Source organism: Barbus barbus (assembly GCF_936440315.1).
Source record: "Barbus barbus genome assembly, chromosome: 48".
NCBI classification, from domain to species: Eukaryota; Metazoa; Chordata; class Actinopteri; order Cypriniformes; family Cyprinidae; genus Barbus; species Barbus barbus.
The window spans coordinates 18416379-18429009 of record NC_136726.1 but is presented as its reverse complement, the minus strand read 5'-3'; the positions used below and the strand labels follow the sequence as shown (position 1 = coordinate 18429009).

Genomic DNA, 12631 nt, shown 5'->3' with positions numbered 1-12631 from the left:
GAAAATATTCTCACAGACAAAAATTTAAAAGATACGGAGAGCTTTTATTGCGGTCTCAAGTTGTTGCTCTTTCAGCTAGTCCAGTTAGTCAGAGGAAACGAGAGGAAGAGAGAGCGAGACATACAGAGGGAGGCTGGACAGTATTGTTCAGGACATTCAATATCTTGTACACACAGCAGCAGCTGCCCCTGACATCCCTGCGCCTGCTGAGCAGTCCTAAGTATGACCCATACATGCACTGCTAAACACTAATAATGTGTTTCATTCTGTCTACCATTATAAAAAAACTACTAATCTGGACGAAAAAGCACTATAGGAGTCCATGTGACATTTATGCACTACTATATATATTCAAAGTCATCTGAAGTCATAGTCTGTTAAATTGAAAATTTTATTCACAGAAAACTCATCTTAAAACACTACACAACAAAGAAATATATGAGTAAATGGAATTTTGATTCTGATTTGACATTTCATCCCAAATATGAACCAATAGATTTAACACTAAGGTAAACTAAAACTGATATGTTGAGTAAAATGTGGGAATTGACAAAAAAGGGAAAGTCAAACATATTTCACATAGTGGCAGATGAAGGAACAAAAAATAACATGCTTCCATCTGTCAAAATCCCTCTGTGGCATGAGTTCAAAGACACTTCCTTTAAGACCAGACTGATGCAATAACACAATGAAAACAGTCTCTATTCTGCAGGCAATGTGTGCTAGCTTCTCAAAAATTGGGAAAGAAAAACAAAACTGATATCACAAGACATTTATTCACTAACACTTCACTCAGAAACTGAGAACCCGCATAAGGACCAACAAATGGCAAAATATGCTCGAGTCTTACAGCAGAAGTGGAATATTTCACATTGTATAATGAACTTCATTCAAGGAAAAAAACATTAAAGAGTAAGAACTATGCTGAAATATGCACACATTTTACATGCTCTATATAAATTCATCCTAATGTATTGAATGTGAGATTATAGGACAGTATCAGCAGGATGCCATCCTCTGTCATTCCAGCCTGACCCGTTTCCGTGGTGATGGGGGCGGGTCCAGAGCAAAAGCTGTTGGGGAAGAGGGGCGGGACTCTGGGATGTATTCCATACAGTATTTCTCAATGTATGGCCCAGCAATGTTCCACACCTGAATGCAACAGGCAAGAAACAATATGGCGTGAGAATGTTTGTGTAAATTATCTTATCAATTGTCTTGAATAAAAAAGATGGGTCCATTTTTGCATGCATGTTATTGATAATAGGTGTATATTTATATATAACATGTATATATATACACGTGTTCAAAAGTTCTGTATGATTTTTATTTTATGAAATGTATGCTTTTAATCAGGATGCACTATTTTTTTTCTTTTTGTTGTCCTTTCTAAATAAAAGAATCCTGATAAAAATATTAAGTAGCAACTGTTTTCAAAATTGCTAAAAAATGTTTCTTGAGCACCAAATCAGCATATAAGAATGATTTCTGAGAGATCATGTGACAATGAACATTTAAACAGTATTGTATCCAATTATAGTATGTAACAATTGAAGGAGCACATGATTTAAACTTGCAGAAACTATAACGCACACTATAATGTAAATAAGTAACGTATGGTTTTTAAAAATCATGTTTTAAAACATTTATATTACAAAATTACTTGGAAAATTTTTTTAATTTAAAAATTAGATAGATAGATAGATAGATAGATAGATAGATAGATAGATAGATAGATAGATAGATAATAGTGTTGCAAATACTAAGAAACAGTAAAGCTTACCTTTTGGTCTACAAGAAGCCGATGTACAGCTTCAATGTCTGGAGCCATGAATCTGTCTTTAATCCAGGGCCTGGGGAAAAGAGAGAGATAAAAATAAGTAGGAAGAGACACTGAAAGAAGCTTTTCCAATTATTAATCTGAAAGTTCATAGTACTGGAGGTTTTGGGGTTAATGTATCATCATTTGACCTACCTTACTGTGGCTCGCACAAGATCATACACTTTCTCCAATGGGGTCGTTGTACGTAGGGGGCGCAGAAACTCAATACCCTGACAGGCAGCTAACAACTCGATAGCTAGCACTGTAAGGAGATATAAAACAGATATATTCAGGTTTGCTATTTGACAAAATGATATATTCCGATCTGTATTTGCAGATGAGTGGTTAATAAATCAAAAAATACAAAAATCACAAAATCTCAACCCCCATCTCCTTGAACAAAACGTACCTATTTTATACATTTGTAAATTTTCATATGATCTGCTTAAACCCCAGTGAGGCTTATGTTTAGAAGACCTTCATGCTTAAAAAAAAATGGTTTTCATACAATGTGAATATTTTTCTAAAAATCATACTTTTCGTACAATGTAATTTAAAAAACAAGACAAAAAAAACCTGCATGTTTTGTACGGAAATTTTTAATTTTCCAAAATATAAGAAAAACATTAACCGACACTTGGACATAAACAGAACATCCAAAAGACATGAATGAGATCATACAAATTCATACTAATTAGCCACCAATTCACTAAAACATTAACTAGTTACGAATTTGCCATGAGACTGTTGGAAAATATGAAGTACCGTTACAAACAAAATGCATGATTTTTAGAAGAAAAGAATCGTACAAAATGTACAATTTAATTTTTTTTAAATAAGCAAGCAAGCAGATCCACTCCTAAACTCAACCATACAGTGGGCGTAGGTAGAAAGCATGAAAACATATGAATGAAATTATGCAGTTTGACATCAAGTCGCTATAAAAAACTAGTTATGACTTGAAATTCTGTTGGAAAATATTAAGTACTATTACAATTTGTGCTCTTGTGCCTTGGTGCTCCAATTACAGTAGCAATTTTAGCTAAATTGAACAGTGGATGGTGTCAGTAGGTATATGAGAGGTTAATATAAGGTTTTGGACCTTGCTCGACGTGCTCGACCACTCTGAGGGCTTTTCGTGCGGCCCAGCCTCCCATAGACACGTGGTCCTCTGTGGCTGCACTAGTGGACAATGAGTCAATAGAGGAGGGGTGGCAAAGCACTTTGTTCTCTGAAACTGCAGAAAGAAATGCATCTGTTTTAATGGATAACATGACTGTGTTAATGGTCAACATGACTTCAGTACAGTAGTCCAAATTAAACTTTCTAGTATTTGATTAAGGAAAGCTATTCTTTATGGAACTTTGTGATGCTAACCAAGAGCAGCAGCAGTGCAGTGTGCAATCATGAATCCTGAGTTCAGGCCTCCTTCATTGACCAGGAACGCAGGCAACTCACTGAGAGAGGGATTGCAGAGACGCTCAATGCGTCTCTCACTGATGGAGGCCAACTCGTGCACGCCGATCGCCAAATAATCAAGAGCCTAAGAATGGAAGGAACAATTCAGCAGAGACATCACCCAAACTCTTTGCTAAATAAACCCTATTGTGTTGAGATGAAATACCTTTGCTGGATATTCTCCATGGAAGTTTCCGCCGGATATGGTCTCACCTCTTTCTGCAAACACCATCTAACTTATAGTCAAGGCCAAAAGTACTGAACTAAAGAAGAGGCTGGTGAAGTTATGGCACTGACCAGCTAATCAGCCAAACCTTGACACCAAACTGATTCTCAGGACGAATAATTAAAAAGTCATTCAATTTTGAATGAGTTTTGGCGATTTGAGGTCACATGACCAACAGACACCATTGGTACTGCAACACAAGTTCAATGTTACGATATTGTAAATTCAGATAAAAAGGATACAGGATTATCTGTGGCACTGTTGATTTCTGTATTAATGATTTTCTTGACAAACTCAATTGTGTCATTGACGATTCCATGGACCTGTAAAATTTAAGGCAAAATCCATTAAAATATAGTTCACATGGGTGTCATCCAGCTTTTACGGTATTTTTAGATTTTCTGTTTTCATTTTCATTTTCATTTTTGTTTAAGAACCCACGGTGATGCAGGTGTCACAAACACTGGTGATTATCTGGAAAGGTCTTTTTAAAGCATTATCCCTCACTTTCAGCTCGTGGCGATACATTGAGGTCTAAAGACATGAAACGATCGATCTGTGCAAGAAACTGAACAATATTTATTTATTTTATTTTTTTACCTCTGATCCGCCACACGGATATCATCAGTAGCCACAGGGTTTAATTAGGTTTTGTCTGTGTATGTTTTTTTTTTCTCTCAAAGCCGTGAGTCCCATTGACTGCAATTATATGACTGACAGACTGCAACTGTTTTGAGTTAAAACACTTAATTTGTGTTCTACTGAAGAAACAAAGTCACTTACATCTTGGATGCCCTTGCGGTAAGCAGATAAACATCAAATTTTCATTTTTGGGTGAACTATTGCTTTAAGAAAAATGGTAATAAGCTGCTCAATTAATTTAGCTGATTCAGTTATTTTAGTGTTATATATTTTCTGCTGCTCATTTCAAAGCATATTTTAACAAATCTACGTGCACGTTTAACATGTTGACCTCCAGTGTGAGGTTGTTATTTATTTTTATTCAGTTCGCACATTTTTTAGTTGTGGAAAAAAATAAAATAATTCTGGTTAAACCATATACCTGAAAAGGTGGAATTTTGATATGTTACAAAAGAGTTGTTGTAAAGCTTAATGGTCACAGCTATGTAGTTTTGAAATATGTTGTGGCAAAGCAAATATAAGACAAAAACTGTATTACTTCTGAAAAAGGTTTTTGTTTTATCTTCCCAGAAAATTAATCATTTTAATGTATGTTGTGGAAAAGCAAATAAACAGAAAAAAACTATTATTTAGCAAAAAAATTATAAAATGTATTTTTTTCAATTGAGAAATAATATATGTAACATTGTAACATTACAGATCTTTCACAAGGAGGGGTTGCATTTCAAAAACAACTGCAGAAACATGTTATAAGTGGTCCATTTCATTTGTTTTATATGCCCCATAATTTTCCTATAAGGAGAAATTGGTCCGGGTTCTTATGGGTCAATTTTGTTATTTGCTTTTATCATTTTTATTAGTTTTAGTTATATTTTAAAAATATTACTAGGTTTATTATTATTGTAGTTTTAGTTTTTATTAATTTCCAATTAATTCACAAATTTAAAGCAAACTAAATTAGACTATTAATAGTTTGCATATTCGTCAAACATTTATTTAAATTTTTATTTTATATTTCCAATTGAATGTTTTGTAATTTTATCAGCTTTTTTAAATATTACTATTTAGGGTTAAATTTTTACCTCAGTTTTAGTATTTATTTATGTCCAGGTTGTAATTTTAGAGCTTCAACATAATGCTATTTCACTTAGTTGCCAACGCAACATTTCTAATTTCCATCTAGTTATCTATAGTTCATCTAATATCTATATTTAGTTTTATTCAAGTTTTATTTCAATGAACAAAAATGGTTTTATAGTTTTAGTTAATGACATTTACTAAATGACAATAACACTGGCATCAACAAAACATGCAATTTATTTAGGACGACCCAGAATGGGCCCTTATGTTACCTGTGGACAGCAGCGCATGGTGTAAGCATCTTGAACCCTGTCGCAAAACCGATGGCTCTCTGCAATTATTGAAAAAATGCAAGAGCGGTTACCACCAAATAGTTAAAAATTAACTTATTGGAGCAAACGAACACTGCAGGATTCACCTGCAATTTCAGACGGGTGGTGATCAGAGTCTAACAGGGATCGGAAGCGCAGGGCCACTTCCTTCTGTCCCGGATGAGGTCGCAGTTCATGAATATCTGTAAGAATTGTTTTGATTTTTTTCATCAAAATTGTGTACTTCCCATTACTCCACCATTGTATAACCAAAGCATGTGCTCAAAAAATTGGTGCAGTTTTGCATTTGTGACAGGAACTGTGACTTTATATGTGAAGCAGTGTTACACAAATCTGTTTAGTCTCCCAAGCCATGTTTGTATGGAGCGAAATTTGTGCCAATATTCATCAAACAAATCCAGTGTTTTGCAAATAAACACAATCTGCTTTGCAAAGAAAAACTCGACTTTCAAACAAACGCAAAGTGATTTGCAAATACAAAACTCTATTTGAGAGAAAATGCAGAGGTATGGACAAATATATGTATTGTGTGTTACAACTGTGAGACTCATTTGCCTTTTTATGAGGAAACTTGGCTTGATTTTCTCACAAATGCATGTTGGCAGATTTTCTCACAAATGCGTGCAGGCTGATTTTCTCACACGTGCAATTGAGCAACTTTCTTTTCCAAAAACAGCAGATGGCTCTGTCGGACAATTTACGCTAGTCTCCCGAGACTCGAAACACCTCTTTACCTTTAAGACCAATATGAGTGGGGAACAGGTGAGTTTCTGTCTTACTATATCTATAATTAACCATTTAGATGTTTTCACAAAGCGACCCTACTACAGTGTCAGTGAAATTCACAACAAGTGCTGTAAAGTTGTTAGCATGATTGATTAGTTCAAAAATCAAGAGTGACATGGCTAAACATTTAACTAGGCAGTCTTTCCCTATAAAATCTGATCCATTCTCCGTACCTCTTATCCTCTGTTGGATCGCGGGATATAGAATATACATATATATTGATACAACTGTTCAACATTCAAAACAATGCAGGGGTATAACAAATGCCAACACGCATTTGTGAGAAAATCAGCCTGCACGCATTTGTGAGAAAATCTGCCTGCACGCATTTGTGAGAAAATCTGCCAACATGCATTTGTGAGAAAATCTGCCAACACACATTTGTGAGAAAATCAGCCTGCACGCATTTGTGAGAAAATCAGCCTGCACGCATTTGTGAGAAAATCAGCCTGCATGCATTTGTGAGAAAATCTGCCAACACGCATTTGTGAGAAAATCAGCCTGCATGCATTTGTGAGAAAATCTGCCAACACGCATTTGTGAGAAAATCAGCCTGCACGCATTTGTGAGAAAATCTGCCAACACACATTTGTGAGAAAATCAGCCTGCACACATTTGTGAGAAAATCAGCCTGCACGCATTTGTGAGAAAATCTGCCAACATGCTTTTGTGAGAAAATCAAGCCAAGTTTCCTCATAAAAAGGAACATATATTTGTCCATACCTCTGCATTTTCTCTCAAATAGAGTTTTGTATTTAAAAATCACTTTGCGATTGTTTGAAAGTCAAGTTTTTCTTGGATTTGTCTGATGAATATTGGCACAAAATTTGCTCCGTCTTTTTTTTGAAAGTTCACTGTAGTGTTTACAGTTTGTGTAACTGAGAACAGTGTCTAAATACATCTGCTCAGATCCAGCACATCAATCACATGTTTACACAAGCTCACCACTATCAAAGGCTTTGGTCGTCCCTTTGAGGACTTCCAGGGTCAGGGCAGCAATGATGTCAGCCTGCCGGGCGATGGCCTCGGCTCTCTCCACGGCCTCTGCTCCCAATGAAGTGATCATCTGAGTCCCATTGATCAGAGCCAGCCCCTGTGGACAGAGATAAACATAACCAACACTTTTATCTTTAATCACAGAACAATACTTCTGAACCACTGATCTGTCAATCAATCTATGTATTTATTAATCTATTCACTCTCGATCTATCACCACCTAAAAACCAGAACAGTCTGAAGAACTGCTGAGCACCCACGTTTTAGCGCACATACATAGTTTATAAAATCGTTCTTCTCTATATTGTCTAGTTTGTAACTTTGCTATACAAAAATTACTTGTTTTAAAGGTTACAGTGGGTTCTAAGAGGGGCTTCACTGTTAAAATGGAGCAGGCAGGTCAAGGACACACGTTTCTGACCCAAAATGTTTTTTTCTAAGTCAACAGAGATAAACATGTTGACTGCACAATGGGGGGGGGGGGGGGGGGGGTGGATTAACCGTACCTCCTTTGGCTTCAGAGATATGGGCTTCAGACCATGTGCTTCCAAAACCTGCAGGGAATACAAAGGTCAAACGCAAACGTGACTTTAAAGGCTAAATGAGGAGAAATGTGTTTATGCGTTGCTTTCATTATCCTTAGGACAAAGATGTGCAACCAAAGCATTCAATGAAAATGAGCTCACGTATTTGGCGTCCGCCCAGCCGCTCTTGGGCGACCACATCTTGCCTTCTCCCATCAGACCGAGGGCGAGGTGAGAAAGAGGGGCAAGATCTCCACTCGCGCCTACCGTACCCTTCTCCGGGACGTACGATAAACAGGAGGCTGAGAAGAGAGTAAAATATCAGCTTGGGTAAAACTCTTGAGGAAGAAATTCAAAGAAACCCTTTGCTAATGTTATTTCTAAGACACAGCAACTAACATGAAAGTGTTCTTTGAAATGGCACACCATGTGTTATTTGCTTTGCCAAAGAATCCAAAATCCCCAACAATACTCTCTTCAGTTAAAATAATGCGGGGTGCATTAATGTACCATTGAAGGCTTGTATCATGCTGTGCAGTGTCTCCGGTGAAACCCCGCTATGTCCTTTGGCCAAAACATTGATCCTCAGTGCAAGCAGCATTCGAGTTCTTTCAGGACTTAAAGGGCTTCCCAGACCTACAGTGACATATAATCAAATATAGTAATAAATATATATTGGTTAAATTATATCAGTCAATTCATTGCAGGAATTGTTCTATGATGAATAAATATGTTCACATATACACTACCGGTTCAAAGATTGGATTCATTAATATTTTTGTTCATGCTTTTGAAGGAACTGCTCACCAAGGCTACATTTATGTGATCAAAAATACAGTAAAAACAGTAATATTGTGAAATAATATTACAATTTAAAATAATAGTTTTGTTTTAAAATGTATTTTATTCCTGTGATGCAAAGCTGAATTTTCAGTAGCCATTATTCTAGTCTTCGGTGTCACATGATCGTTCAGAAATCATTTATACTGTTATTTCATAATAATACTGTTTTTACTAGAGACACAGAACAAAAGAGACACAGAACAAAAACATTTTAAAAATCCTAATTTTTCCAACCTTTTGACTGGTAGTGTATATTTCATTTGACTAAAATATGTCACACCTGAGGAGTGTGAGCGCAGAAGATTTTCTTGGAGCTCCCTGAAAGAGAGAAATATGTGAGATGCTGTTAATTGAAATGCAAAACATTTCAGGAGTAAAATATATTTGATAAATTGAAAAACTATATATACTTGAGCTTGCTGACTGGGATGACAGTCTGAGCAAATTTACCAAACCCTGTAGTGATGCCATACACAACTAGAAAAGGAAAAAGAAAATATTGATGGGTAATATTTATGAAATCCTACATAATTTAATATTTATGCAGATTATTTAAATATTCATAATATTAATAGCAAATGTGCTGTTTTGCACTACATTTTTACATTTTCAGAAGAAAGAGTTTTGCCAAAGTATTCAAAAGAGCAAGCCAAAAAGATGTAATCTTTAAAATAAAGGTTCTTTGTTGACATCTATTGTTCCATGAAGCTTTGACATCTATGGAACCTTTCCATTGCACAAAAGGATCTTTAGGTTATTAAATTGTTCTTTATACTAAGAAAACTGGTTCTATTCACTGAAAGGTCCTTTGAGCAATCCAATATGGTTCTTCTATGACATTGCTGTGAAAACCTTCTTTTAGAACCTTTTATTTTTTTATTACTAACAATAGAAACCACACATATTTCCTTTATGTAAGTGGATGTCATGCTCACCTTTGTTTTCTTTCACAATGGTGTCCAGAAGCTCTCTTGATTGCACAACCTTTTGCTCAGCTTCTGGGGTCAGCTGAGGGTCAGATCACAGTGGTGATGCATTTCCAAAATGTAAATGCATTTCCTAAGTGTAAAATCTTCACAAAACTTATGTTGAAGTCCACCATAATTCCACTTACCTTAATCTTATACAAGCCTTTCCCTAAATTCACTAGATCAGTTGAGGTCAGGCTGTTCCCATCTAGAGAAATGTACTAAAAACAGACAGCTGTCATTAATACTGTAGCACTGATGAGAGTAAAAATGCTGCGTGTTTAGTAGTGATATTTCATACTTACTTGCTCTGGTTCTCTGTATGCTCTTGTTCTGTTTTTAACATTCACATTAAGGATATTTTCAGAGTTGTTAAAGTTGACACATGGACAGAATAGCTAAAAGCTTCTGAGAGACTTTCCAAAAGATATAACAATCATTTACTTGCATGTCTGTATTTTGTCAAAAAATAAACTAATGATTCCAAATGTGAGACTGGGTGAAATGTTATATACGTGATAATAAGTAAAGGATAGAAATCAGTCATAAAATAAAAAAGAAAGGTCAAATCAATGCATCCTTTTAGTGCAATTAATAATAAAAAAAAGCTATAAACTGCAATTAATTATCATCATTTACAATTAAAATATTAAGTATGTTAAGTATCACTTTCCAGGTCTATATTTAATATAATGCCTTTAAATGATCTTAATTGTGGGATGTTCTCAGCAGAAGCTGATGTATTTGATTAATTGCAACTACTTTAAATTGCTTTTTAATTTATTTATTCAATTAAAACACGATGATTGTCAATATAAAGATACAGATGTGACGTCCCAGGCTGACTTGGAATGAAATCTTGTGACATGGTGTCCCCTTCAAAAGCTGAAGATAACAGTAAAATAACATGTTATTGACTCATCTTGCAAAGCAGGATTTAGTATTTGTTGTAAACAGTCTCCAAAGAACAATCTGTCCAAAGCCAGCCAAGAACTAAATGATTGATCAATCTCTCAATAAACACTGAACATGTAAACCATATTTGTAACATTACCAATTTCAACAAAGTCATTATCCTCAAGCACATCTTCTATGGTATCGTCATTGTCCAGCAAGCCCAATCCCTGACATCTTCTGACGCCAAATTGCACATCTTTGATGTGCTGGATGCCTCCATTGTCGGGTTTGTTCTTGATGTAGCGCTTGAGAGCTTCAAAACCCAACCATTTAATGGTATAGGTGGCATCTTTGCATGGAATGGTTAGCCACTCGTCCCGAACATGGACCGTGAAACGAAGCATCATTCACGTTGGACTGAACAAACACAGGCTGATACCTGAGGAGAGTGATCAGCAATGCAAATCACTTCTCACAAGGCGCAATGAACCAATCAAAGGCTGTTCTGTGGACCCCTCCTTTACCACAGAACAGAGTACATGGTGCTGTTTGAATACGTTATCTCTGCACCAAAGGTTCTGTGTTACAATACGCTTGTCAAAGACTAAAATCTTTCAGTCAACAAACTGTCAGACTGAGTGATTCAGTTTAAGTTTGCAGGATGCAACATTTTGGCATCAGCAGCAGCAGAATACACATACACTGCCACAAAAAGCCCCCCCAAATTTAACATGATTTGTATTATTGGCAAAAAAAATTAGTTTAAGGACAGTTGAATCTAAAAATAAATAAATACGACTTCTGGCCCCTTCTCAATACATAGATTTGAAAAATATACTCAACATATAGTTATTTACTGTCAAAAGTTTGACAAAATATAAGAACGATAGAACGAGATAGATAGATAGATAGATAGATAGATAGATAGATAGATAGATAGATAGATAGATAGATAGATAGATAGATAGATAGATAGATAGATAGATAGATAGATAGATAGATAGATAGATAGATAGATAGATAGATAGATAGATAGATAGATCAGTGTTACTGTGGGATGTTACAGCTGCTTAAATGTGCAAGTTAAATGTCTCACACAGAGAAAAAACATAATGCTAATTCATGTTAAAATGTACATTTCTAACAATTTTTCCTCAAATAAAACAGCTTCCTTTTTTGAATACGTGTTTGAGAAGATGTGCACCGTCTTGTATGGTATCCTGGTAGTTGTATTTGTGTAAATACTACAAATTGCGCAATATGTCCAGGACATTTCCAGATCATATGCATGCAAGGATGCCTGAAGCTGAGTAAAACAAACTTTTCCAAAAGTTGACATGATTGCACAAGAGGCCAAAAATGCTTCCACGCCCATCTACAACAGTTTTATGAGTAGGGAGCTCTGCAAAGACACTGACAGCAGTGCTGATGACATAACACATTCACAACAGTCCTGCAGCTCAACTCTTTTGTAGGAAGAAAAGCAATCTTATCTACTTTTTGTCATAAATTAAATCCAAATAAGATGTCTAAGCAAAGTTATTAATTTGCAGTGTTTGGTAGATCAAATTAAAGTATAACCGAATATCAACCCGTCTCAAATGTAGCCTGTCCTATAAGTCACTTCAGTATAAATTTCTTAGTAACATTGCTATTTTTGAATTTATGTAGCTTTTCAGCAGCAAAGATTATTCATTAATAACAGTCAAATTGTAGCTGCACCTTCGTGACCATTGAGATGCATTAAAATGTTTCAGCTTGTGGTGCAACTACAATACAAAAACATTTAATCAGCATTTTTCCATTTTTTTTAAGATTAAAAAATATTTAAACATGCTTAAAACAAGATGTACATGAGAAGCTAAATTATGTTTTTTTATTTTTTTACAAATGACAAAAAATTGGCAAAATTACCAAACCTCACTCAATTTAAAAATAAGAACTAATTCAAAATATTAATAAACTATAACAGTAATGATACTAAAATTACCCTGTCTCGCAGAAATGTCCTCATATTTGATTAAACGTTCAAATTATGCATCTTGCATAATTTTTTA

At 35.2% G+C, this 12631-nt stretch overlaps 1 protein-coding gene across 1 annotated transcript; it reads right to left on the bottom strand.

Moving 5' to 3' along the window:
• Positions 1–373: 373 nt before the first annotated feature.
• Positions 374–11036, bottom strand: LOC306866855 (histidine ammonia-lyase-like). The gene is made up of 20 exons (XM_079412250.1): positions 10732–11036; positions 10502–10562; positions 9983–10010; positions 9824–9898; positions 9645–9717; positions 9120–9186; positions 8990–9027; positions 8377–8502; positions 8029–8168; positions 7849–7896; positions 7292–7439; positions 5647–5742; positions 5501–5559; positions 3749–3829; positions 3447–3512; positions 3200–3365; positions 2925–3059; positions 1976–2084; positions 1784–1853; positions 374–1152 (listed from the first exon to the last, which is right to left on the bottom strand). The coding sequence occupies exons 1-20, from the start codon at positions 10979–10981 to the stop codon at positions 1021–1023; spliced, it is 1968 nt and encodes a 655-aa protein (XP_079268376.1). The 5' UTR covers positions 10982–11036; the 3' UTR covers positions 374–1020.
• Positions 11037–12631: the final 1595 nt, after the last annotated feature.